Below are 24,838 nucleotides of genomic sequence, written 5' to 3' on the forward strand. Positions count from 1 at the left end.
ACGCTACCAAAAATATGGAGAGAGGTGTCAAACGACGCGTGTTGACATCAGTATTAATAACCCGAAGGCGGAAAATAAAAATATTAACTCGTTCGGCCGCGCTTATAAAAAATAACCCTGGGCTACGCCATGCCAAGTCCGAGTGTTTGGTATAACCGTGGCTACCGCCACGGTGATGCATAATTTTTTTTGTGGGTACAACACAACAACAACCACATGAAAATCGCCAACTTCAACTGCAAATATCTCCGGACACAGATAAAATTTTTCTTTTCCGCCATCGGATAATTGTTCTCGAGATTAATACGCGTCTTTTGACACCTCTCTCCATATTTTTGGTAGCGTATTAGCAGTAGACCCCTCAACTAGACTATTACCAGTAATTGTACAATAATATTGGAAGGTGAGTAGAAGGCAATGAATTTACAAAATTAGTTTCAACTTATTACTTAGTTGTTATGAAGTTTTAATTAAATTTTTGAGATGTCTGAATGAACGGGACTCTGATCATCAAATTGAAGTTTGTTAGGAGATAGAAAAGGATAACATTCAAGGTTATCCTATCCCCTATTTATTTTTTTAAGTTCTTCTCATTTCAGCTTTAGCAATTTAATAATTTTATATATAAATGATTGTCCATTATATTGTGCGAATGGACGAGATTACTATTTTCCATTCCATTTCCATGTTATTATTCGTATTATTTCTATACAGTTATTAGCGCTGCTGTTGTGAGGGTCGAGCAGCAGAGTACAACTTTAAAACAGCAAATATGGTTACGATACAAGGGCGGTTGAGAAGGACGCCCTCCACACTAAAAGCTAGTACTAGTTATACGAGGAAATAAATGTATGACTTTTAATAAGGAAGAGTGAGTAGGAGATATAAAAATGATTACAAATATTTTAAAACTTTATCTGCATCTTCTACAGCTTACGGTCCACAAACTTTGTTAGAAGAGATCTCAATTTGTGTGTTTAGCTCAAAGCCTGATTTTAAAATTTTATGTTATTATGTATCTAAGGCAGCCATCACACATACTATTAGTTTTTATATGTTTGACTGGTTGCAGTGCTGCGCGGCCGGCGAGAGCGTACCCAAGTAGCGCTCTAAATGTCATTTTGATGCAAATTCTCTGGGAACCGTTTAGCTATCATATGTTTTAAGCTATTGTACAATGAGCTTGTTTCTACTGGAACATTTTGTTGCTTAAATAAACCCGCTGATGCCATTTATTGAGCATTTTCATACTTCTATTAGGTTGGACTGCGCAAACCGTCTAGACTTTATTACTTATTATTCGCCAGGAATGAAGATTCGCAGAGGAAATTTTTTACTGTATACTTACAAACTTTTTTCTTTCAACACCTGCACATGTCTTTGAAGAAGATTCGCATTCTTTCTGCAAAGTCCAAAAGGCTAGTGTCCTGTAATTGTTGCTGGCATCCCTATTATTTCCTTCCTAGAAACTTTTAGTAAATCCTCTTTGTTTTTTTTTTTTTGGTTGTAGTCTCACCAAGTTCTTTTGGTTATCCTACATGAGTCCGTAGAGTACTAATTTTGAATAGCGGATTTATTGAGATAGGTAAGAGTTTCACTTTTTATTGATGTACGTGGTTGATATAACGCGACTACATTTGTGATGTCTAAAAATGCGCCGGCCTTATCCGCTTTTCATTGCCCTCTATATTCCTGTGAACCGGTACCCATGTGAGAGTAAAAGTTGCTGAGTTGATGCACTGCGCAGCACGTTCGTGCAGCTATCGAGGGCCATGGACAACATTAGTGGTGAATCCAACACAATGAGCGCTGCTTGGTTGTCTGAGAATATGCAGTTACACAGTTCTCCAACAGGACAAAAAAGGCCTTCTCTATTCCCAGTACCTCTGCTTGGAATATTATAGCTTTGTCTGGAAGAAGAATTGAGAGAGCGCGATTTCTAGCTGTATGGAAAATATTCCTGGACTAACACCCCAACCGGAGACTAGTTAGGGGACACCCCTTTATAAACTGTGTCGGCTAACCAATCCGTTCTCGAGGGTATCTTCACCTTAAAGTTCTTGTCGTCATAGTTCAATGTAGGTGAAATATAATCTCTTGTCAATTCTACATCGGGTAGACTACTTAGTATACCGCTGTGGGCATATTGCTTCTCGTTCCAGCATCAATACTCCCTGAGATAGATGGCATAGGTTGTAGCTGTAAGATAAATGTGGTGGTCCAGTGACAGCTTATTGAGCACGGCCTTAATATATGACAACTGCAGAAACCCCCAACTGCATTTATTAGTATTTTCAGCTGTAGTATTTAAGAAAATTCAACAATTAATTTTGAGTGCAGAACCAAAACATCTCCATCACTTTATGAAACAGTCACTGTGATAATACAAATTGTGTTTTGGTCTAATCACACACCCACCTGCAATCACTCTGTAAATGCACGCAAGCGTAATTAATATTGGTGTACGAGACTAAATTGATTGAGGTGCATGTGTATGAAGTTTTTGTTAGTGATGCACCGCAGCATCTACTCAATAAAACACAAAACGAGAACGAAGCGCATAACAAATGAGTCGCTCGATTGAAATTTATCTTATTTGCAATTAGGCTATGAAGAATTTACTCCCATTTCCTTAAAAAAAAAAAAAAAAAACAAAATAGATTATTTTTTAATGTATGTAGATAATAGCGATGCATAAAAATGGCTGTTTGTGTGTTTGTTCGCTATCAACCAAACGTTGAAACATGCATGCAACGAAAGAATTCCACCACAATGCTCTGATGACTTAGATCTAATAGTCGCCATTTGCATTATGTATGGATTCTCATTTGGATTAGGTTTGATTTCGGCGTCACATATTTATTTATGCAACAAAAACGATTAAGACCGCATTTATCATTTGAAATACACTAATATCTGTAACATTTTCTTATGTTTGTAAGTTTATGTACAAATTATACTCCAAGATATTTCATATTTGGGATGCGAATACGTACATTGTTAGTCCCTTGGCTTGGCTGTTACGTCTATAGGAAACTCTTTTTCTGGGTAATTGATTAGGTCCTTATCAAAATGCGAAAAAAATCTTAATTATGATCCGATTTATTTTTCTAAGAAGCAATTTGCAAAAATTTTTCATAGAGAAAACGAGATAAAGGGAAATCGCGCAACGAAGAAAAAGACACGGAAGAAGAGTTGGGGCTATACTAAGATATATAGATAAAGAGAGTGGGCCGTGGAGAAGGAGAGTGAGCTAGCGAGAGATTTTGGAAAGAAAGATAAGAAGGGAGGCAAAAAGACGGCTAACTCCCCGCAGAATAAAAAAAACTGAGACGAGGGATCGAGGAAAAATAAAAGAAAAAGAAAGACTGAACGGAGTAGAGACAGAGAGGAGGAGAAAGCGAGATCACAAAAGTCAACACAACGGAATACAGGAGCAGTGGTAGCGTAGGCGACCACGAAAAAATAACGATGGTACGATGAACAATGCCGCGTTGTTACCGAAAAAAAGGACGTTGCCTATAGGGATACGTTAAGGGCAATGCAACACTAAGAATGTGTGGACCCTACTGCGAGTTAAAAAGGAAAGCGGGACGCCTATAAAAAGGTCGAGGCAAATAACCTTAAGAGCGAGGATATTGTACTGCTTGCCACCAGGAATACAGATAGCAAATTGCAAAAAAAAAATTTAAGGCAAAGAAATGGATTTAAGCCTGATGCAAATTACTGTAAAACGAAAACGACGATCTGACCACCGATGTCAAGTGAAAGTCTAATTTAAGGAGGAAACATTTCTCTTTGTACGCCTAAATTGAGCCTTCGTTAAAACACCCAGAAAATTACTGAACCCGAATATGGCGAAGTCAGAATAGCAATAACCAGACTAAAAAAAATAAAAAGGTTGCGGGGGTTGGTGTATTGTCTGTGGAGCCATGCAAATACAGTGGCGAGGATGAGCCGCATGCATCAACTTTTATGTAAAATGTTGTCGGACTTATGCGTGTCCATCGATAGGAATCCAAGAGTTCTTTGCCCAGTTTACAAGAAAGGGGATACTGCAAGCTGCGCCAACTATTCCCAAATCAGCCTTTTTAATATCGCATGTAAGCGTATTGAGCCGAAGATTGCAGCCAACCGCTAGTCACCTTATCCGAGTGGCTCCTGTTTTGTTAGTGCCACCATAGACCAGATTTCCACTATGCGCTAAATCTTGGGAAAACTCCAGCAAAAAAGAATTTGATACACATCACCTCTTAGTCGGAGGGGTGACCCTGCAGGAGAAACCTTGCACAAAATATCTAGGAATCATCCTATACAGTAAGCTGTCTTGGAAGCTCAACGTGGAGGAGAGGGTGGAGAAGGATTCAACGGCACTTTGTGCATGTAAAAGAATGCTGGGGTGTACGTGGGGCTTATCACCCTCTCTTTCTCATTGGGTTTTTATAGCGATTGTAAGCCCTATTCTATTATATGGAGTTCTTGTTTGGTGAAAAGCCACACAAAAAACAACCTACCCCAAAAAATTAGAGAGGGTATGCAGACTATGAATGCTTAGCATTGATCCTACAGACTGCCGGATTAACGAAGCGTTTTCCAAGCGAGAATGGTAGCCGTAACCAAAGCAGTAGAAACCCTGGAAAAGAATAGCTTAAGCTGCAACCGTGTTAACTTTTATATTGACAGTGAAGCAGCAATTAAAGCAATAATCTCGCATACCACAGCATCTAAATGCGTGTTAGAGTGTAAGCAGACCCTGGAGAGAATCAGGACAGGGAGAAGCATACACATATATTGGGTCCCAGGGCATATGGGAATAGATGGGAATGAAAAAGAGGATGAACTAGCTGAAGAGGGCGCATCCCTTGAAGCTTGCTTCGTAGACGTTCCAATTAGGATCGGCGAGATTAAGCGAACGCGAGAGGTGCACATGATCGACCAAGCATGAAAGGTGTGGGATCAAGCGCGGGGCTGTAAAGGTCGAAGATTATGTGTAGGTCTTACAACCTTAGACTAACAAAGTTGCTTCTATCATTAAAAAGAGAGGACTGTAGACTCATGACAGGTATTCTGACTGGACACTGCCATCTGGCGTCACATGTCTTTAAATTAGGCTTGGTCAGTGATAGCAGATGTAGGAAGTGCGGGCTGGAGGAGGAAACGCTCGAGCACGTTCTGTGCTCGTGCACTCCGCTTGCCAGGCTAAGACTCCAGCTATTAGGAGTGATAAAGCTGCCAGATCTAGAAGCAACAAGTGGCTTAAGTCCTAGGAAGATTTTAGTATTTGCCAAGAGGACGGAGTTATTTTATAACATAGGTCCTGGTTTTTGATAGGGTTTTTCAGTTTGGTCAGTAAAATAACCTTCTGGTAACACTACGGGCTCATTCAGTTTATGTGAGGTCCTCATGAAACGGCCAGTTCATCCTAACCTAACCTCTTAGTCGATTTTAAAGCCGTATTCGACAGCAATAAAAGGAGCTGCCTATATGACGCCATGTCTGAATTTGGTTTCCGAGGTTTCAGATATGGTGACCATTAATCGATATTAGCTGTTGAACTTCATCGCTATGGAACAATATTTTATAAGTGCGTGCAATAACTGGCGTATGGTGTCGACATTGAAATCATCAGCTTGAACACCCGTGTCTGCTTAGTCCCAACTGAAAAACGAAGAAGGAAATATTCGTTTGATGATAAGTGAGAACAAAACAAAGCGCCTGCTGTTATCAAGCAAAAAGTCAGCAAAATTTCGCCTCAGCAACCGCGTTACTGTTGGCAGCCATAACTTTGAAATAGTTAAAGGTTTCGTTTACTTGGGAACCAACATGAACACAAACAACAACGTCAGGCTGGAAATGCAGCGAAGAATCTCTTTTGCCAATAAATGGTGACTTAGTCTAAGTGGGAAATTGGAAAATAAGGTCCTCTCTGGGGAAAATCCTCTCTCGTGCTGCAAAAGGCACTTTTATTACCAGTCCTGCTATGTGGTGTAGAAACATGGACACTGATAACATCTAATGAGGCAGCTCTGAGATGGCTCGAGATAAAAGTTCTTCGAGGGATGTACATATCTCTATGTGTTGGTGACGGCGAGAACCGAAGAAGATTTAATGATGAACTTTATGAAATTTACGCAAACATCAACTTAGTCCAGGCACGGTCATGTAATGCGAATAAAATATTATGTTCTGGGCAAGAAGTTATCCTTATCGGCGGCGCCCTAGACCAGTTGGAAACGATTGAAATTCCCATGGTGCCATAAATTGACACCAATAAGCCCAAAAAATAGGAAACTGCTGCGACTCTGTTGACCGGCCAAAACCGTTTAACCGGTTAAGCACCAACTATGTAAGTTAGTTAGATTACTCTATATTGCAACACTAAAGCTGGAGACATTGGTGCTTTATCGGTAACCGTATCGGTATCCGTTTAACAGCTGATTCGACCAACCTTATGAGAATCAATGCAATCGATTATTGGTGCCGCTAAGGTCGTAACCGTATCGTAGCCAACCAATTGGGTTTTGGTTTGCGTCGTAACGATAAACAGCTGATTACGTTAGGGATACGGATACAGCGATACGACATACGGCACCAATGACTCCGGCTTAATTCATACAAATGTACATATGTTTGTAGTTTTATAGTTGTTTGCCAAGTGGGGCAAAAAACTGTGATAAAATTGTTTTGCATTTTCAGTTCAATGTTATTGATGTTGAGTTGGTCGGTGTTTATAAGTGAACTTTAACTCTTAGCTGTGTGGTATATTTATTGCGGATATTTCTGTATATATGTGTACATATGTATAAATAAGTTTATATGCATGTATGTATGTGTGCTAAGTGTATACAAAATTACTTACATAACACTTGATGCACGTCTCTGCAATACACGCAACGCACCGATATCCTTGTGTGGCGGTGCACGATTTGTTGTTGGTGGTGCACATAAACTTTGACTGCGGTCACGTACGTTCTCTTCGCGATATGATCGAAATATCGTGGCCAGTTTTAGATTGAAGCACAGCATATTTGCTACGGTTTATCAGAATACTTTCTTATTGTAGTTTGTTTTATCTTTTCATTGTATTTTTGTTTCGTTTTGTGTGTGCTTAACCGTTATTCGCGCGTTCGTTTTCTTGCGCTTTTCATACCTTTTTTTGTTCACATTTCTATTTCATCTTGGGGGTTTCTATGCTTCTAAGCGTATCTCTGCTCTTTGTTTGCTTTAACAAAAAGTATCACACCTGCAAACGCACGCCTCTGCGGATATTCAGTTTACCTTTTTTTGTTTTTTTTAATTTTGTTTAATTACAAAATGCTTTTTCTCAATTCATATATATTTGAAACATTGGCCGCACACTTTTGTTTTGATAAATTGTTTATATATATTTGCTTTAACTTAATTCATATTGGTGTTTGCTTCGTTGTTTGGCTAAAGTTAATTTCAATCGTTGTTTTGTTAGGAACTTGCAGAAGAGTTCATATGCTTTGTTTTGTGGATAAATTTTAAGCTGAATTAGAACTATGTTTAATGGCAGATTTCCGCATAAAAATAAGTTATTCAAACATTTCACTTTATTCCTTTTATGCATATGAAACATTAGGGGTTTCCACACTTAGCATGCTTCGCATTCTTCTTTTCATAATAATATATGCATCTTAGGAAAGTTAAAAGAACAAGCTTAACCTTTTAACCTAATAAAAAACTATACATTGGGTTTTCGAGGAAAATACAAAAATATTGGATGACATTTTTTTCCTTACTATCACTACGATTTGGATGAAATATGCACTTATCTCTAGGAAATGGAGCTATTCAGTGCATAGAGGTAATCGATATAGAGCGTGGGTGGTATCTATATAGACCAACATATGAAAAATCAAATAACTCTGAAGCTTAAAATGCCAGAGTAATGACAATTGGCAGGCAGTTGCACAGCATCAGTATTGGAAAAATTTAAAATGTAGGTGTGGCACCTCCCATACAAATTCAACTTCAGTGCGCAGGTTTTCTTATTTTTTCTATAAAGCGTTTAAATAACAAGAAAATTACACAGCTAAAGAATAACGTCTGGTAAGTGACAGTTAGATTGAGAAAGAACTTTAGTCCAATTTCAAATCAAGGCTAGAAATTATCGTAAAGGCATTCGTTTTAAAATATCATATCAAAGAATTTGGATTGATCGAATTTTCGACCTTAGGCAAAAACAGCTACTTAAAATGAGGCGGCTGCTGTGGTGTTGTGATAGTGTGCCCCGCCCATCACAGCAAAGGTGCTGGATTCAAGTCCCGGTCAAAGCAACACCAACAATTTTGAGAAATTTTCTTTTTATACTCAGCTTAACAGAGCTCACAGAGTATATTAATTTTGTTCGCATAACGGTACCCCGTAACGGCCTAAACTAATCGAGATAGATATAGACTTCTATATATCAAAATAATCTGTCTGTTCGTCCATCCGTCCGTCTGCCCTTGAACACGATAACTTGAGTAAATTTTGGTATGTAAGTTGCTGGGCACTCATCTCAGGTCGCTATTTAAAATGAACGAAATCGGCCTATAGCCACGCCCACGTTTTCGATATCGAAAATTTCGAAAAACCAAAAAAAGGGTTAATTCATTACCAAAGACGGATAAAGCGATTCAACTTCGTAGGTGGGTTTACCTTATGAGGCTGAATAGAAAATTAGTAAAATTTTGGGCAATGGTCGTGGCATCGCCCACTTTTAAAAGAAGGTAATTTAAAAGTTTTGCAAGCTGTAGCTTAGCAGCTGAGTATGTAATGTTCGGTTACACCCGAACTTAGCCTTCCTTAGTGTGTTTTATTTAGAAATAAGCGCTCGGTAGTGATTTGGCAAGCACTGCATGTCTGCCAAGAAAAGCTTCTCAGTGAAAAGCGGTCGGAGTCGACCTAAAACATGTAGGAGTTATACTGCGCGTTAAATTTATTTATTTTTCTAAAATGATGAAACATTTCTTAAAAAATATCATACAATTAAGAATAATTTTAAATTAATTAGTGAGAATTTCAAAATTTTCCATAAAACTTTTCATTAATTTGGGGAAATATTTTACTTCAAAGTTTTCAATCAAGTATACTATTTGATTGAATATCTCTCACAATATTTACATATACGAGTTAGCTCTGTGAGTAAATGCATTATACTATAAAGCTGAGCTCCTCGACCACTGTCATGAAAGTTGCACAATATAATTTTCAATTTATTTGTAGCCCTTTGGCCGTTTATAAGAACAGTGTTGCGTAGAACTTATTCCAGACATGACAGTCTATTATTTGTCAACAATTATATAGCGTTAATTATTAAGGAGTGAGTGGAAATATAGCCAACTGGTCTAACTTACTTGAATTTTGCATAAAAATTTTCAATTTGATTTAAGACGTTGTACTTTTTGATTGTATTTTCTTAAATATTCTACAAAATTTTTAAATCTAATTATAACGTTTTGGTATGGAGCTCCTCAAACAAAAATATAAAAAATATGTAAAATCAAATGAAATTGACATAGAATTATGGTGAAATAACTTGAAATTGAATTGAAAAACGGCCTTTTTCATACCACCCGGGAGGTCCCCGTTGGGGGTAATATACTGCCTATGCAATATTTGGACCTAAAATCGAAAACGTTTTTGGGTCGTTTTTTTCGTTTAATATACAACGTGAAATTTTCCGATTCAATCAAATTGCATTTAAGTAATAATAAACTGAGTTCAAATAAAAGATAATATAATTAAATAAAATAGGAAATATCAAAATAAATTAGCATAAAAGACAAAATACAAATTTTAATGTTATATTTTTGTAGCAAATTTATTTATTTTTTGTTCAGTATAAGACGTGCTATATCTAAAATGAGCATAAAATCTTGAAATGCAAAAAACATGTTGGGTCAAGTTTGCAATTAATTGTTTTAAATAAATAAATTTAGTGAGTTTGAACAAAAGTTGACTCATTATTTGTCCAAAAAAATGGGCCGGTTAAGTTATCATTTCTGTTTAAAGTGTTGTTGTGTGCTTACAATTATTTTATAACAATGTTTTAGGGATTTTGGTACAGACAAATATAAGTAAGTGGCAACAATGGGAAACAATATTTAATTTGAAACAAAAGCGAGTGAGGCAGTAGTTCTCTCACCCTTTGGAGCGTACGAATATGTACATACGTAGGTGAAATATTTGAGGAACGCTGAAATGCAGCTTTTGGAATTTCTATTTCAGCGGGATTTGTGTCTTAGATCACTAACATAATGGGTTCTATAGATGGCAATTTCGATATTTGCACAGATTGTTCGAATTTACAAAAAACTTTTTCCATTAATTACAAACAAATAGAGTAATCCATACGAATCGATTCATATAACTTTTATATGATTTTACGTACGCTAACTATGCGAAACAGCGTGTCAATTGATTGTATGACAATTTTGTTAGCGTATTAATATATAGATGATTATTAATTATGATGATGAAAATTATAACTGTCCCTTATGCAAGCTTCATCTAGTTCATCTGGTGAACTGTTTACCTATGGTTAACGGATGGGTAGAAGTTGTAATCTGTAAATTTGATATGTCCGACTAAGGGCACGGTGGATGGAATGCTACCCAGTGATAGCCGCCGGATAATGGGGTGAAACTCATCAAGTTACTTAATGCCTCACTATCCTTGCATTGCAGTTCCTACTTTGCTTATCTATGCGATTAAATATATACAATTTTCTCTTCACATAACCTAACTCTGTTAAAATCAGCTTCATATATTTAGCTCTGTTGATTCAATTAGCATTATTACTTAAGTTGATTTACTGCGAACTAGATAACTTTATAATATCTATGCATTTTCATAATACAATTGTGTTGAGCGTGCAACGCTAGTTCTAACTATATTCTGCATCAGCACAGTTATAATTGAAACATTGAAAATTCATATACAATTTGTAATTAAACCATAAAATGTTGTTGTGTTTCCAAAAATATACCAATTGCGTTAACAAGCGCACATGCAACATACATGCAAACATTTCTGTTGTGCACTCATTCATATGGAAAAGTTAAATACTCTGTTACTATTTATGAATTTAAAAGTTACTTGGATTTTCGCTGAGTATCAAAAAAAGCAAAACGCGCTGAGAAATGCAATAGTTTTTTGTATGTGTTATAATATCGTTTCACGCATTTTTCCTGCAGTAAAATACCAGTTAAATAAAAAAATTTAATGGTTATAGAATTGTTCTGAAAAAAAGCTTAAGTACCAAGTATTAGTGAAGTTCGACGTGTTAAAATTCTGGTGTACGTCTGCAAGCTAATTTTGTTAAGTTTACCAGGGTTGAAATTAAGCCACAACGGAGGTAGCTTTACCAGAAACAAATATGTTCGGGCTTTTTGATAAGAGCTTCGTCGACGGGGGTTGAAATTAAACCACAACGGAGGTAGCTTTACCAGAAACAAATATTTTCGGGCTTTTTGATAAGAGCTTCGTCGACGTCTTATTGGGAAGAAATGATACCGACTATATTCGAAATTTCGATTTGTTGTTAGCTTTATTTCTTTTCCCGATTCTTGTCAGGTTGTCATTGTCTTTTTATTGGCATGTTAACGGCTTGCTATCGAGGGGTAATATATGTGTAATGGATTTTATATTGAAGGTTGGAAGGTATGCGTTTAATAAGAAACATATAGGTCGACATTAAGAAATCGCTAACTTGCCGATAACAATTTGATAAAAATCCGATAAGAAACAGAAAAATTTCAACAATTTATAAACATCGAGAAAGTATATGGCATTTTCTACTAAACACTTACATTAATTGCATTATCAGTGAATTGCAACAGATGGCGCAACACTGAATAAATATAGTTGGTAAGAAGGAATAGAAGTAGCAATTTGTCAGTCAAACAAACCACCGCTGGATAAATAAATGGTTAGCGCAGCGTGCCTAAAGCGTACTAGAAAAATTAAAAAATAAAAATAATTATCATTAGAGAAAAATTATTGTTCTGCCCTTGAGTTCGAATCGAACCTTGAATCACTTGCATTAATTGTATTTTACAATGTTTCCACTTAAAACATATTAATTTACTGAAACACTTATTTTATTTATTTTCATTGATTGCCGCGGCGTAAGCACAACTAATATTGTCCACATCGTCCTTAAAATTTACAGCTTTTTCTTCTTCTTTGCTGTATTCGAAGGCCTTCCAGTGTCAGTGTTGTTTTTTCACTTCCTTCTACATCTAAAATTTTTACATTTTCAAAATCAGCTGCCCTGTGCTCAGTGATTCTGACACCCAAAGCTCTCTTTGTTGTGTCAATAATTAATTTCATTTAATTTAGTTTAATTTCATTTAATTTAACTTGATTTAATTTAATTTAAATTAATTCAATTTAATTTAATTTGAATCAATTAATTTAATTTTATTTTATTTTATTTTTTAATATATGATATTTTTTATTTTATTTTATACAGTATATTTTATTTTACCTTATTGTTTTTATTTTATTTTACTTCATTTTATTTTATTTTATTTAAGTTTGTTTTAATTTAATTTGTATTGCTTTATTTTATTTATGATTTTTCATTTGGTTTTTTGTTCCGTTTTTTACTATTTAATTTAGTTAAATAAATTTTTTTTATTTATTTTAATTTCCTTTTGTGTTAATTACTTATTTTTATAAATTTTTGTTTTTTTTTTTTATCTTTATTTTTTATTTTATTTTATAATGATGGGATGTAGGAGCTTAACGCAGAAATAAAAATAGTGCAGCGAATAAAAATATAAAGGCTAATCTGGCTGTGTCATGTTATGCGAATGGGGAAGTTGCTCCGACCGAGAAGTATTTCAGTTAACACTGCAGGTTGCAAGCAGTAGAATGGGGAGAGCTCCACTGGGTTGGGAAATGCAGGTGGAGGACGACTTGACCTCCATTGGTGCTCCCGATTGGCGTCCGCTATGGCGAAACAGGAATAGCTGGCGTGACTGGCTACGTGACGGTCAAAATGGCCTAGGCAGTTAAGAGTTCAATTATTGCTATGATGATATATTTCTAGTTCAGGGATCGGTGCTGGTGCAGCTCTCTTATGAGAGAGGCAGTTTCACTAAAGTGCCTAAGCGTTAAAAAACTGACAATAGCCATTTCCAAACTACCAGTTGTATTACTAAGTTGTTGGACTTGGTATATGTTTTAACTAGCCTCTAAACTAGTCCATTTAACTCTAGGTGCACGGAACTGTCGGTAGATGAACACATTTGTATGAGTGTGCATATGCATGTTTTGTTTTTTTTTGCTTTCGATTTCTGGTTGTATTTTACTGTTGCCTTTCTTTTCACTGCCCTTATTTCATTTCCGTATTGTTCTATACATTGGAAAAGTTAGAAGTTTGTAGTGCGTTTTTCGTGTATTGCATCATTCACGCTGTGTGCTTGGTCGGCTAGCTGGCTGTTTATACTACGCTGTCGACCTACTTTCAGTTTGCATGCATAAAAATGTACATTAAATGTATTCGAACATATTTTATCGTAGACTCATTTGAATGCAAATATATCAGTGTTTGTAAGGCCATTTAACTTTTTAACTTTTTATCAAGCCAAGCAGCGAATTAGGTTTAAACCAAAAACGTGGGTTATTAAAATAAAGTCAAAACCGGCTACAATGGTGCTTAACTTAATGCAATCAACATTTAATGTTGCTTGGAACTGAAAAGGGAAATATTTTCATTATGGAGATCTAGCTACGATCACAGAAAAACTAATGATTTGAATTATAATAATGATATTTTTGAAAAAATCAATCCAAATTTTGTACAGTTCTATCCAATGCGAATTCAGTATCAGGTGTTGTTATCCCAACAGCTGATTGCTTCTTCTTGATTATTTTCCATACAACGCCTTCTAAAAACGATAAAAAGTGCTACTAAAATTAGGAAAAACAGGTATACGTAGGATATTTTGCTATATTAATCGTTCTCTAAATCCCTACTTAAACCTTGAAAGGTGGGTTTCGTCGAAGGCTGGGGTGGCACTCAGTCAATCTTAATCAAAATAAGGAGGGCTAAGTTCGGGTGAAACTGAACATTATATACCCAGATGTACACTTGAAATGCTGTTGTTGTTTCTTTTGTGTGCTTAGTAGTGTTACAAGGATGCGCAATAATACATGTACATATTTATTTATTTATTTTATTTATTTATTTATTTATTTATTTGAAATACACATATAAGACATAGTCTTTTACAGTGCCATATTTGTTATTAATCTTATTACTAGTACAAAGTAAGTTTAAAAGCTAGAAACAAAAATAGAAGTAACATTCAAACCAGGCATGCTTAACCAACGAACCGATATCATTTCGTTACGATAATTAACGTTAATAAACGAAACAAAGTCATTTCGTTTCGTTTATTAACGTTAAGAACGTCAAATTAACGAAGTGATTTTGCTTCGTTTTCTGCCATATCAAAACGAAATCAAATCGTTTATGTTGATTATTAATTTCAAACTATGCTGGCAAAGCTGATTGATGGCGGAGTCATTAAAGGTGAAGCCATTAGCCAAGCTGATTGCAACTTTTCTCATGAATTTTGACAGTACGAACATTTCTCAGAGTATTTTGACATTACCACCAACGAATTACACAAACAAATTACATGGAGTTCGTGTGTATGTCCGCTCGCTGTTAGCACCTTACTGGCTTCACCATGGCTATAGCATTGCCAGCACAATTCAAATTTTAAGTATCACGTTTTTGTTAACGTTTTTACCGTTAACGAAAGCTTTTCGTTTCGGTTAAAAACGAGATACAATTTATCTTAATAATTTCTTTATCGATAATATTTCGAAGTGTTTCAACGGAAACGGTGGAAATTTTTTGATAAACGATTAGCTTAACGTTAAGGTGCATCCCTGATTCAAACCATACAGCATATGTTCCATGGTGGTAAGTAAAAAAGAAAAAGTAAAACACATAAGAATGTTCAAGAACAAAGGGTGCGATGTACAGCTAATTTGAAGCGATTAGGATTTGATTCTAACTTTACTTTATTAGGCAAAGCATTCCACAACTGCGCAGCTCTAACAAAAAACATTCTCGATGTTACTGAATACTTAAAATGCGGTAAAATTAGATTGCAAGTACGGGATGATTATGCGGAAGTAAGTTTTACAAAAAGGCATTTCGGCGTACGAGAAAAGATAATCTTATGTATAAATATTAGTAAACGACGGTCAAAGAACACTGATAAACTGCATGCAAAAATAGTTTTATGAAGTTCGAAGTATGATCATATTTCCGTTTAAGATAGATATATCTGGCACAATTATTAATCAGTAGTTGATATTTGGCATGGAAGCTTTATCCAGGCAACCGTATATCAATTCATGGTAAGATATTATTGGTATTAATAGACTTTTGACAAGTTTAAGTTTTATATCTTCTCGAATAAAATAAGCCGTTTTCCATAAATGCCTTAACATATAATATAACCTACTAATTGAGGAATTCACATGATCAACACAAGTAAGATGCTTATTTAAGATAAATCCAAGAGTTTTGATATTCTTCTCATATTTCACAACACTTCCATTTATAACTATCGCAGAAATGTCATTCAGATTGTAGGAAAAATGTGAAATAGCGATTGCCTGTGTTTTGGATGCATTCAGGTATAGCTTGTTCTTTTTAGACCATTGAAATATAGCTTCTAAATCTTCCTATAATTGGCAAACTAAATCCTCCATTAAACCAAGAGGGGCAGAAAGGTATATCTGAGCATCATCCGCGTAGAGATGAATGGATACTTTACGACAGCATTTTTCTATGTCATTAATGTACAAACTAAATAAATATATGGTTCTATTCTGAACTAATTTTCGTTTAAAAGAAGCAAAAAGATAACACCAAAGACCTTGAGCGGGTAATAAGGCATCTACGCACTTTTACAAAGACTTGTATATAAAGGAAGGCGATCTAACCGATTTAGTCCATTTTTACTGAAAATATTTCCTGTTAAAAGGCATTCATGTGCACCAAATTTTTCGTCGAGTTATGGCTCCAGAAATGTTGGAGAATGTATTGTAAGTAAGGGGCAGTTCCACGCCCATTTCTCAAGATTTGAATTTTTTCCCATTTCTTGTTTAATGGCATAAAAAACGATTGGTACAAAACTACTTTTCGCTAAGATTTAACTTATTATTCTTGCCTACGATCCTTTTTAAAATCATTTACGTATATAAAAGTGGGCGTGGTCTTTAACCAATCCATTTTTACTAGAAATATTTCCTGCTATAAGGAAAATATGTGTATCCAATTTTGTTACGATATGTAAATTTTTCTTCGAGTTATGGCTCCCGAAACATTGAAAATTTCTTAGTCATAAAAGGGGCGGTGCCACACCCATTTTCAAAAATTTTAGAGTTTTCCAATTTAATGTTATAATTCAATTTAGAAAGTAAAATTCTATTGATACAAAGCTCTTTTTTGCAAAGATATAGCTTATTTTATTCGTCCACGACCCTTTTAAAAATATTTTATATAAAAGTGGGGTCTGGTCCTTAACCGATTTCGTTAATTTTTCTTCAAAGCATTCCTTATAGTAAAGGCAACCTCTCTGCCGAATTGTGTTACGGTAGGTTTAAAGATTTTTGATTTATGATTAATGATTATGATTAATTATGATTTGTAAAATTGACTTTATCACAAGTGGGCTGTGCCACGCCCATTAAAAAATTTTTTTTTTATTTTTATCAAGAGTCTCAATATCAGTCCACGCGTCAAATTTCAACATTCTAGTTGTATTTTTTACTAAATAATCAGGTTTTTTGTGTTTTCCAAATGTTATATATATAAAAAGTGGGCGTGGTTATCATACGATTTCGCTCATTTTCAATAGCAATATATTCTGGGTCCAGATAAGCTCGTGTATCAAATTATATAAGGATATCTCAATATTTACTCAAGTTATCGTGTTAACGGGCAGCGGACGGACGGACGGACATGGCTTAATCTAAATTTTCTTTCGTTACTGATGATTTTGATATATGGAAGTCTATATCTATCTCGATTCCTTTATACCTGTACAGCCAACCGTTATCCAATCAAAGTTATAATACCCTGTGTACAAGTACAGCTGGGTATAAAAAGCCAACATTGTTGATTGACTAATTTAATAATTTTAATTCAGTTATTCATGTGCTCGAATGAGCAACAACTGCAGATAAAGAAAATTTGGTGGGGTCCATGAGCCAATTCTCATAAGATAATTATCTCCACACGAAACAATGAGTAGATAATTTACAAATTGAGAGAATCACATATCTTGCTATCTATGATTGGCACGTTTGGGTATAGTAAATAATATTTTATTATATTTTTTTGTATGAAAATTACAAAGGCATATTTCGCTTTGGTGTGGACATACGTACATGTATGTTAGGGTGTTTCTTAAAAAACAAATATCTGATTTTTTTCCAGTCTTACAACTTCAACCTGTAATAATATAGCTAAAAATATCACACATAAAATTTGGTTCCGATTGGAGTGGCGTTAACCTGGCCTGGGTCGCAAAAAAAGTTGTAAAAGTCCGCATATTAATTTGAAGCTTATGTTGGGAGCGTGTCGGAAGAAATTGTTTAATTTTTTTTATCCTTCGAAATACTGCCTAAATTGTTTTTTTATTGTTGCTAGGTTATTTGACATCCGATTTCGGATATTGATACATAATTATTTTGGTCTTGGAAATCTGCATATTTGTTTTTAATATCCTTTTGAGTTATGCTGGGAGTTTTACTTGATTAGTGCATTTAATTGGGATATACCCAACATAACTTATCCTTTTTGTTTAACCAGGCGAAAGTATATCCAAATTTATGATGTTGTTGCTTTTGAACCATTAATTGAGCTAATCATGTGAAAACGACTTCATAGCTCGAACAAGCATTAAGGCAAATATGCAGATTTGCAAGAACAAAATGATGATGTACCAATTAAAAAAATCGAATAACCAATAACCAAGATACAATAAAAAGCAATTTCGACTGTATGTCGAAGGATCAAACAAAATGAAAATTTTTTTTTCCGAAACCCTCTCAGCATAAACTTCAAATTTAGGTGCGTACTTTCACAACCCGACCGGTCTATAGTACACGAGGGTAAAATCAAAGATTTCTCTACGCATCTCTAAAAAATTAAAATAAAGTTTGTTGGTTCCTTATACCAGAAAAAATAATCCAATAGTTGATGATATCAAATATAAATTTAGGAACGCATTGCAAACAGTAATGAGTTGTCACACATAGAATAATCTGAACTTGGACCTTTGTGCAAAACCGCTTAAAGGTTTTTTTTTACTCCAGTCTGAAATTTGTACGTGAGCAACTTTTACTATGATAAAAATATTTACAAGGTACAACCGTTCTCTGTTTTGTTTTTTCCATTATTTTTTTTAGGTTTTTTCGCAATGCAATATTTAAAAATCAGTCTAAAAAAAAAAACAAATTTTATTAAAAATAAACAGAACAATATATTCAAATTTGTTTTTGTTTCAGAAAAAAAGACTGCACGCATACAGAGATTTGAAATTTTTTCATTGCGAAAAAATGTTAAAAGCGGGTTTTCAGTAATGTTTTACTCTTTTTTTCAATTTTTTGTTTCTTTATTGTTTACTTATATTAAAACAAGTAAAGGCGTCTAAGTTCGGGTGTAACCGAACGTTATATACTCAGCGTGAGCTTCAATTGTACATTTCGTTTTAGGCAAATAACTTTTCTACATAACACGCGGCACCGCCCGTTTAAAAAATAAATGCCTCCCCATTTCCTCTTACAATAAAATTTGATAAGGGAAATATCATTGATTCAAAACTATTTTTTGCTAAGTTATAGCTTATTATTCTAGTCTACGACCCTTTTAAACTTGTTTTATATCTAAGTTGTCGTGGTCTTTAACCGATTCCGTCCATTTTTACTAGAAATATTTTCTGCTATAAGGAAAATGTGTGTACATAATTTCGTTACGATATGATAATTTTTCTTCGAGTTATGGCTTCCGAAACATAGAAAATTGCTTAGTCATAAAAGGGGCGGTGCCACACCCATTTTCAAAAATTTTAGTGTTTTCCAGTTTAATGTTATAATTCAATTTAGAAGGTAAAACTCTATTTATGCAAAGCTTTTTTTCGCAAAGATATAGCTTATTATTTTGGTCTACGACTCTTTTAAAAATGTTTTATATAAAAGTGGGCGTGGTCTTTAACGAATCTCGTCCATTTTTCTAGTAATAGTTCTTGCTATAGGGAAAATTTGTGTACCAAATTTTATTACGATCCTTTAATTTTTCTACGAGTTATGGCTCCAGAAACATAGAAAATTGCTTAGTCATAAAAGAGGCGGTGCCAAGCCCATTTCTTAAAATTTGAAGTTTTTCCTTTTTATTGTTATAAACAACTTAGGAAATGAAATAACATTGATATAAAGGTCTTTTTTGCAAATATATAGCTTATTTTATTCGTCCACGACGATTTTAAAAATCTATATAAAAGTGGGCGTGTTCCTTAACCGATTTCGTTAATTTTTCTTCAAAACATTCCCTATAGTAAAGGCAACCTCTCTGCGAATTTTGTTACGATAGGTTTAACGATTTTTGATTTATGATTAAAAATATTTGTAAAATTGATTTTATGACAAGTGGGCGGCGCCACGCCCATTTAAAAAAACTTTTTCAAATTTCAGTATCAGTTCACACGTCATATTTCAACATTCTAGGTGTATTATTTACTAAATAATCAGGTTTTCTGTGTTTTCCAAAATATTATATATATAAAAAGTGGACATGGTTATCACCCAATTTCGCTCATTTTCAATGCCAATCCAGGTAAGCTCGTGTACCAAATTTGGTGAAGATATCCCAATATTTACTCAAGTTATCGTGTTAACGGACAGACGGACGGATGGACGGACATGGCTCAATCAAATTTTTTTTCGATACTGATGATTTTGATATATGGAAGTCTATATCTATCTCGATTCCTTTATACCTGTACAACCAAACGTTATCCAATCAAAGTTAATATATTCTGCGTGCAAAGCACGCTGAGTATAATTACTTATTCGACAATTCAGTGATTTGAACGATAACAGAAGGGCAGAGTTATCAAGATTTCCAGTTTTTGTTGTTACATCGGCCTACTTATTTGTAAAATCGCAGGTTTGAATCGAGCTCAAGGCCTAACAATAATTATTTTATCATAATTATTTTTATGATATATTTATTCTTAATTGAAAAAATTTTAAATTAGAATAGAAGAAAGAAGAAAAAATTTACTCAACTGTCAAAGCTCGTTGAATAGTTCCATTTCGGGCACTGCTTAGTTCCTTCATCGGCATCCTTTAGGCGCCGCTGCTATAACCATTCAGCTATGACAGCGTTTCTTTGCTTGTCTTCATTATTTCTACTTCTATTCTGGTACTTGCCAATTGATATTCACAGCACTGCGACATCTGTTGCAGAATGGATGTGAGAATTGGACTTGTTTCATGGCAATGATGCCATAGTACCATATTTTATTGACACTTTTTCGCCGTGCTCTCGGATCTATTAACAATTTTTGTTGTTATAAGATTTCCTCAAGTTTTGCTACATTACCATTTAAAGGCGCGAAACTGAGGAAAATTGTTTATTTCATTTATGACAACCATCCTAATGTTAATATACATGTAGATATTGTTTTATCAATATTTTTTTTTTTAGCCAACGCTATGCACTCACTTTAATTTGGTAAGTGCTACAATCAAAAATATTCAAATACATTAATATCTTGTGTGCGTACTAAATACACGTTATTGTTTTGATTGTGGTATGTCTGCATACGAATTTTTTTATTTATTATGAAATGATTATTTAATTAGCTGCTCCTTTTACATATAAATATATTATTCCGTATATAATTTTGTGTTGGATAATTGAAATATAAAAATATTATATTTATAGCATGCGGCCTATGATTGACAAGGATATAAGCTCAATGACTATTCGCTAGGTGATAGCCATGCTAAAGAAAAGGAAAATCAGTCTTGATGTAGGAGGGATAACCCAGTAAATCGTGGCCGCAAGGGGATCTCCACAAGGGGGTATACTCTTTCCTCTCTTGTGGACCCTAGTCATAGATTACCGCCTTCTGTGACTAATATGTATTGGATTTCACACAAAAGGATATGCAAACGACTTAGTAATCTGCATCAAAGGAATGTACGAGGGAAAAATACCTAATCGAATGCAACAAGCACCATAGAAAGGTGGTGCGATACCAAAGGATGGCCTATCAAACCTAACAAAACTCAACTAGTTCCATTTACCAGGAGAAGGAAAGTATTCATGGCAGAAGTAATCTAGGAATCAAAATCAGATTTTCAATGGAAGCAAAATGGCTAGAGGTTGCACTGGATAGAACCCCCACATAAAATAATTATTTATCTTTATGCTATCTTAAAAAAAGCAACAAGAGCTTTCTTCGCCTTCACTCTACTCTATGAAAAAACATTGATGCTATCGCCAAAAATGGTATGCTTCCTTAGTTTGGTGGCCGAAGACCATGCAAAGAAAAGTTAAAGCAAAATTGAGCAAACTGCATCGATAAATTTGTATTGGCATAACGGGTGCGATGAGACTATCACCTGCAGATGCAGTTTATGCCTAATTGGGAATACCTCACTTCTCTATACTATTAGTGAAAACGGCAACACATGCTGCACTAAGACTTCAAAATATCTTTAAGCTAAAAAGCGAAAACATAATAGGGCATATGAAATTAATAAGAAAATTCAAAGGAAATTCCCTATTGCAACCACGAGATGCAACGGTCCTACTCTCAGAATCTCACAGAATTCCGAGGTATTCATTGTGAAAAGAACTCTTTGGGAAAGAGGGAGACCGTATATTGACCCTGATTCAGAGATCTGGTTCAAGGATTGATCAATATTTTATTACGGAAATGCAGGAGTTGGCATCCAGGAGCCATACTTCAAGAAAGTGAGACCAATGGAAAGCTACCCCACTATTTTTCAGGTAGAAATACAGTCAATAGAAATTTTCGGTAGAAAATATCTATAATGGTGTTTGTTACCGGAACGTATCGGATTTACTATGTATATACGGTAACAGACCATCAACATCAATAACACTCTCCAAAACCTTCGGGGAGTATCTTTGTCGCTACAACAACAACAACAAAAACAACAGAATAAAACCTGCTCGATCGTTTTCTATTCTAAGCCAAATTTGCTACACCTGCTATTACTGACTAAGCCTAATTTGATAGCACATGACGCCAGAAGACAATGTGCAGTCAGAATGCCCGACAGAAGTAACTTTGTAAGTCTAAGGATGTAAAGCATTATTTTCGACACTTAATAGCACCACTGTGGTGTTTTTATGACTGTAAGATGGAGATCCAGGATAATTTATAGCTTTTAACTAATTAATAAAAATTGTTTATACTGGATCGGCCCTTCACAACAATCTGTCAATACCTCCATATATACCAAAAAGCATCCTTTAAAATGATTGTATCTCAGCAAAAGCCGTAATAGTTTTTCCAAAGCCGGTTGAAAAAGTTTGTATGTGAAAGCCCATCAAGGTCTTGGAAGCCTCCAAAAGAACACTTTTTATATTACAGGCCATTCTTTATGGTTATAATCACCCTATGGATTGCCGCGTCTACGGACTTGCTACGCATACGGTGTACGCATGTTGTGTTGTAGAGAACAGTTTTCCGTCCATGTTGAACTTTGTGTACACATGCACATACTCTCAGAGTAGAAAAAATGTTAAGCTATTGGGCCTGTAGTCTTTGGGATATATGTGGGCAGGAAATGCCTTTGGTACGAAAATTCCACGAGCAGCTATTGAAGTGTGGGGTACATGATTCAATCTTATGAACCCATCGAATATCATTTTTAGGAATTTCGTGATCGCTCTAATCCAAATTTGTAGCGTGGCGGAAAATATCATATCTGAACCTGTGACCATTCCCCAAACTCATTCTCTGTTAGTCCCTAAACTATATTTACGCTTTCCAGGACTATAATCAACGGCGCTGTTACACTTGATGTTCGCACAGACATTTTTTCCATGAGACTCTCTTCTCCCTGGAAATTTCACATTTTTAGATCCTCAACAGATCCTTATACTCCTCCGTGCACGCTCATTTTACCTGTTTTCTTAAAAGACTCTGCAATTTCCTCCTGAAATTTTTAGGGCAAACTCTGTCATAACCATCTTTTTGGGAAGCCGTTGGATTCATCCAGTCCGTCCACAGCTTTATGTAATTATCAAGAACAATGCTGAATGGTGGATCAATATATGTAGGGATGAATTGCAAATTGCTTTGCAATATGTAAAAAAAAAATACTAGCCTCTTCTATCATTTGTACCTTCTCCTTCCCAATCATTGTGGTGCGCATTTGCATTCGCGCCAATCGCCAGCAAGCCTTTGCGCCCTTCTTCCACTTGCCTCGTACCCTCCCTCCCTGGTCCGTGCGTAGTACGGGCCATATAGTAGGGTGCCAGGATAAATGCCTGCTTATTAATTTGCTCTATGGCCACCACTATGAGATCTTCAGTAGTCAGCTTATATGAGTGTAGCTGTTTCCTTGCCATGACTGCAGCTCGCACCCTTACTTTACTTCAGATTGTGTGAAGTAAACGCCAAATAAGCGCACGCTTTGCCCAGAAACTTTTCCTTTGGTTGAGAGCAGGCATGCTTAACGAACGAAACGATATCATTTCGTTACGATAATCAACGTTAATAAACGAAACGAAGTTCGTTTCGTTTATTAGCGTTGATTATCGTAACGAAATGATATCGCTTCGTTCGTTAAGCATGCCTGGTTGAGAGCATGGCTCTTGAGTTAGCACCACGTCAAACGAAGCCTTCCCTAGAGTTAAGAGAAGCCACTTTACTGTGCTGGAAATTTATCTGTGAGATTCGCAGATTATTGGGCCTTTTAACACCTTCGTCATTACGTCTACGTCGTACTCTTGCCTTTATTTGGTTTAGGCTTTCGAGGTCTTCTTCAGCCACTCACCCTGCTTGCATGTTTCGATTGTTATCATCGAACAAACTTAGCTTCCCAAGGCGTACATTCTGTGTTGAATGTTCCTTTGTACGACTCGCAGAGCACCATTTGTTTGCCCCCCTTTAACACAATCGTCGAAACGTCTGTGTCCTACATCTTTCCCACTATTTGAAGACTTTCGAGTTTCTTTTTCCAGCTTCTAGAGTTATTGGTTTGTGATCCTTGGCACTTCTTTTACTGAGTCGCAGTGCTAAATTTAATACCATTGAAAAATTTTCCAATTTTTGGAAATTTTTTGTCAGCTGAATTGAGATTTTTTTCCTTATAAAAAAATTACTTCCAAAAGCTTATATGTACCTCAACTCAGCTGACAAAATTGCAAAAAAACAGAAAATATTTTTAGGATAAGAAGATTAACACATGTGATACAAAAACTCAATAATCTACAAAACTGCATACTCAGAAAATTTTTTGAAATTTTTAAAAAATCAGGGTAAAATTTTATTTTTGCTTAAAGTGCTAAATTTTAGTTTACTTTGATTTTATTTAATATTTTTACACGTTTTTATAAAAAGGTAAAGAAAATTATTTTTCTCAAGCATATCAAGTTGAAAGCTTCAAGAACTTTTTGTGTCAATACTTTTTTTAGGCTTAATTTAATAAATCAGTATTTTTTTTTTGTATTTTCTTAAACAAAAAAATGCCATTTTTTTAATTTACTTGCTCAAATATATTTGCACTTTTGCTGTTTTAA

General features: G+C 35.1%; 1 protein-coding gene across 3 annotated transcripts in view; it reads right to left on the minus strand.

Moving 5' to 3' along the window:
* Positions 1-24,838, minus strand: part of LOC137251064 (GTPase-activating Rap/Ran-GAP domain-like protein 3) — a 346,592-nt gene that overhangs the window by 167,713 nt on the left and 154,041 nt on the right. The window contains exon 1 of one of the 3 annotated variants that reach the window (XM_067785003.1): positions 6,860-7,305. The exons of the other annotated variants lie outside the window; for them this stretch is intronic. Within the exon in view, the coding sequence (XP_067641104.1) occupies positions 6,860-7,026 (167 nt within the window). The 5' untranslated portion in view covers positions 7,027-7,305. Of the gene's footprint in view, positions 1-6,859; positions 7,306-24,838 lie in introns of those variants that run through there. 3 annotated transcript variants of the gene reach the window in all.

Source organism: Eurosta solidaginis, chromosome 4 (assembly GCF_040869045.1).
Source record: "Eurosta solidaginis isolate ZX-2024a chromosome 4, ASM4086904v1, whole genome shotgun sequence".
In the NCBI taxonomy this organism is placed as follows: Eukaryota; Metazoa; Arthropoda; class Insecta; order Diptera; family Tephritidae; genus Eurosta; species Eurosta solidaginis.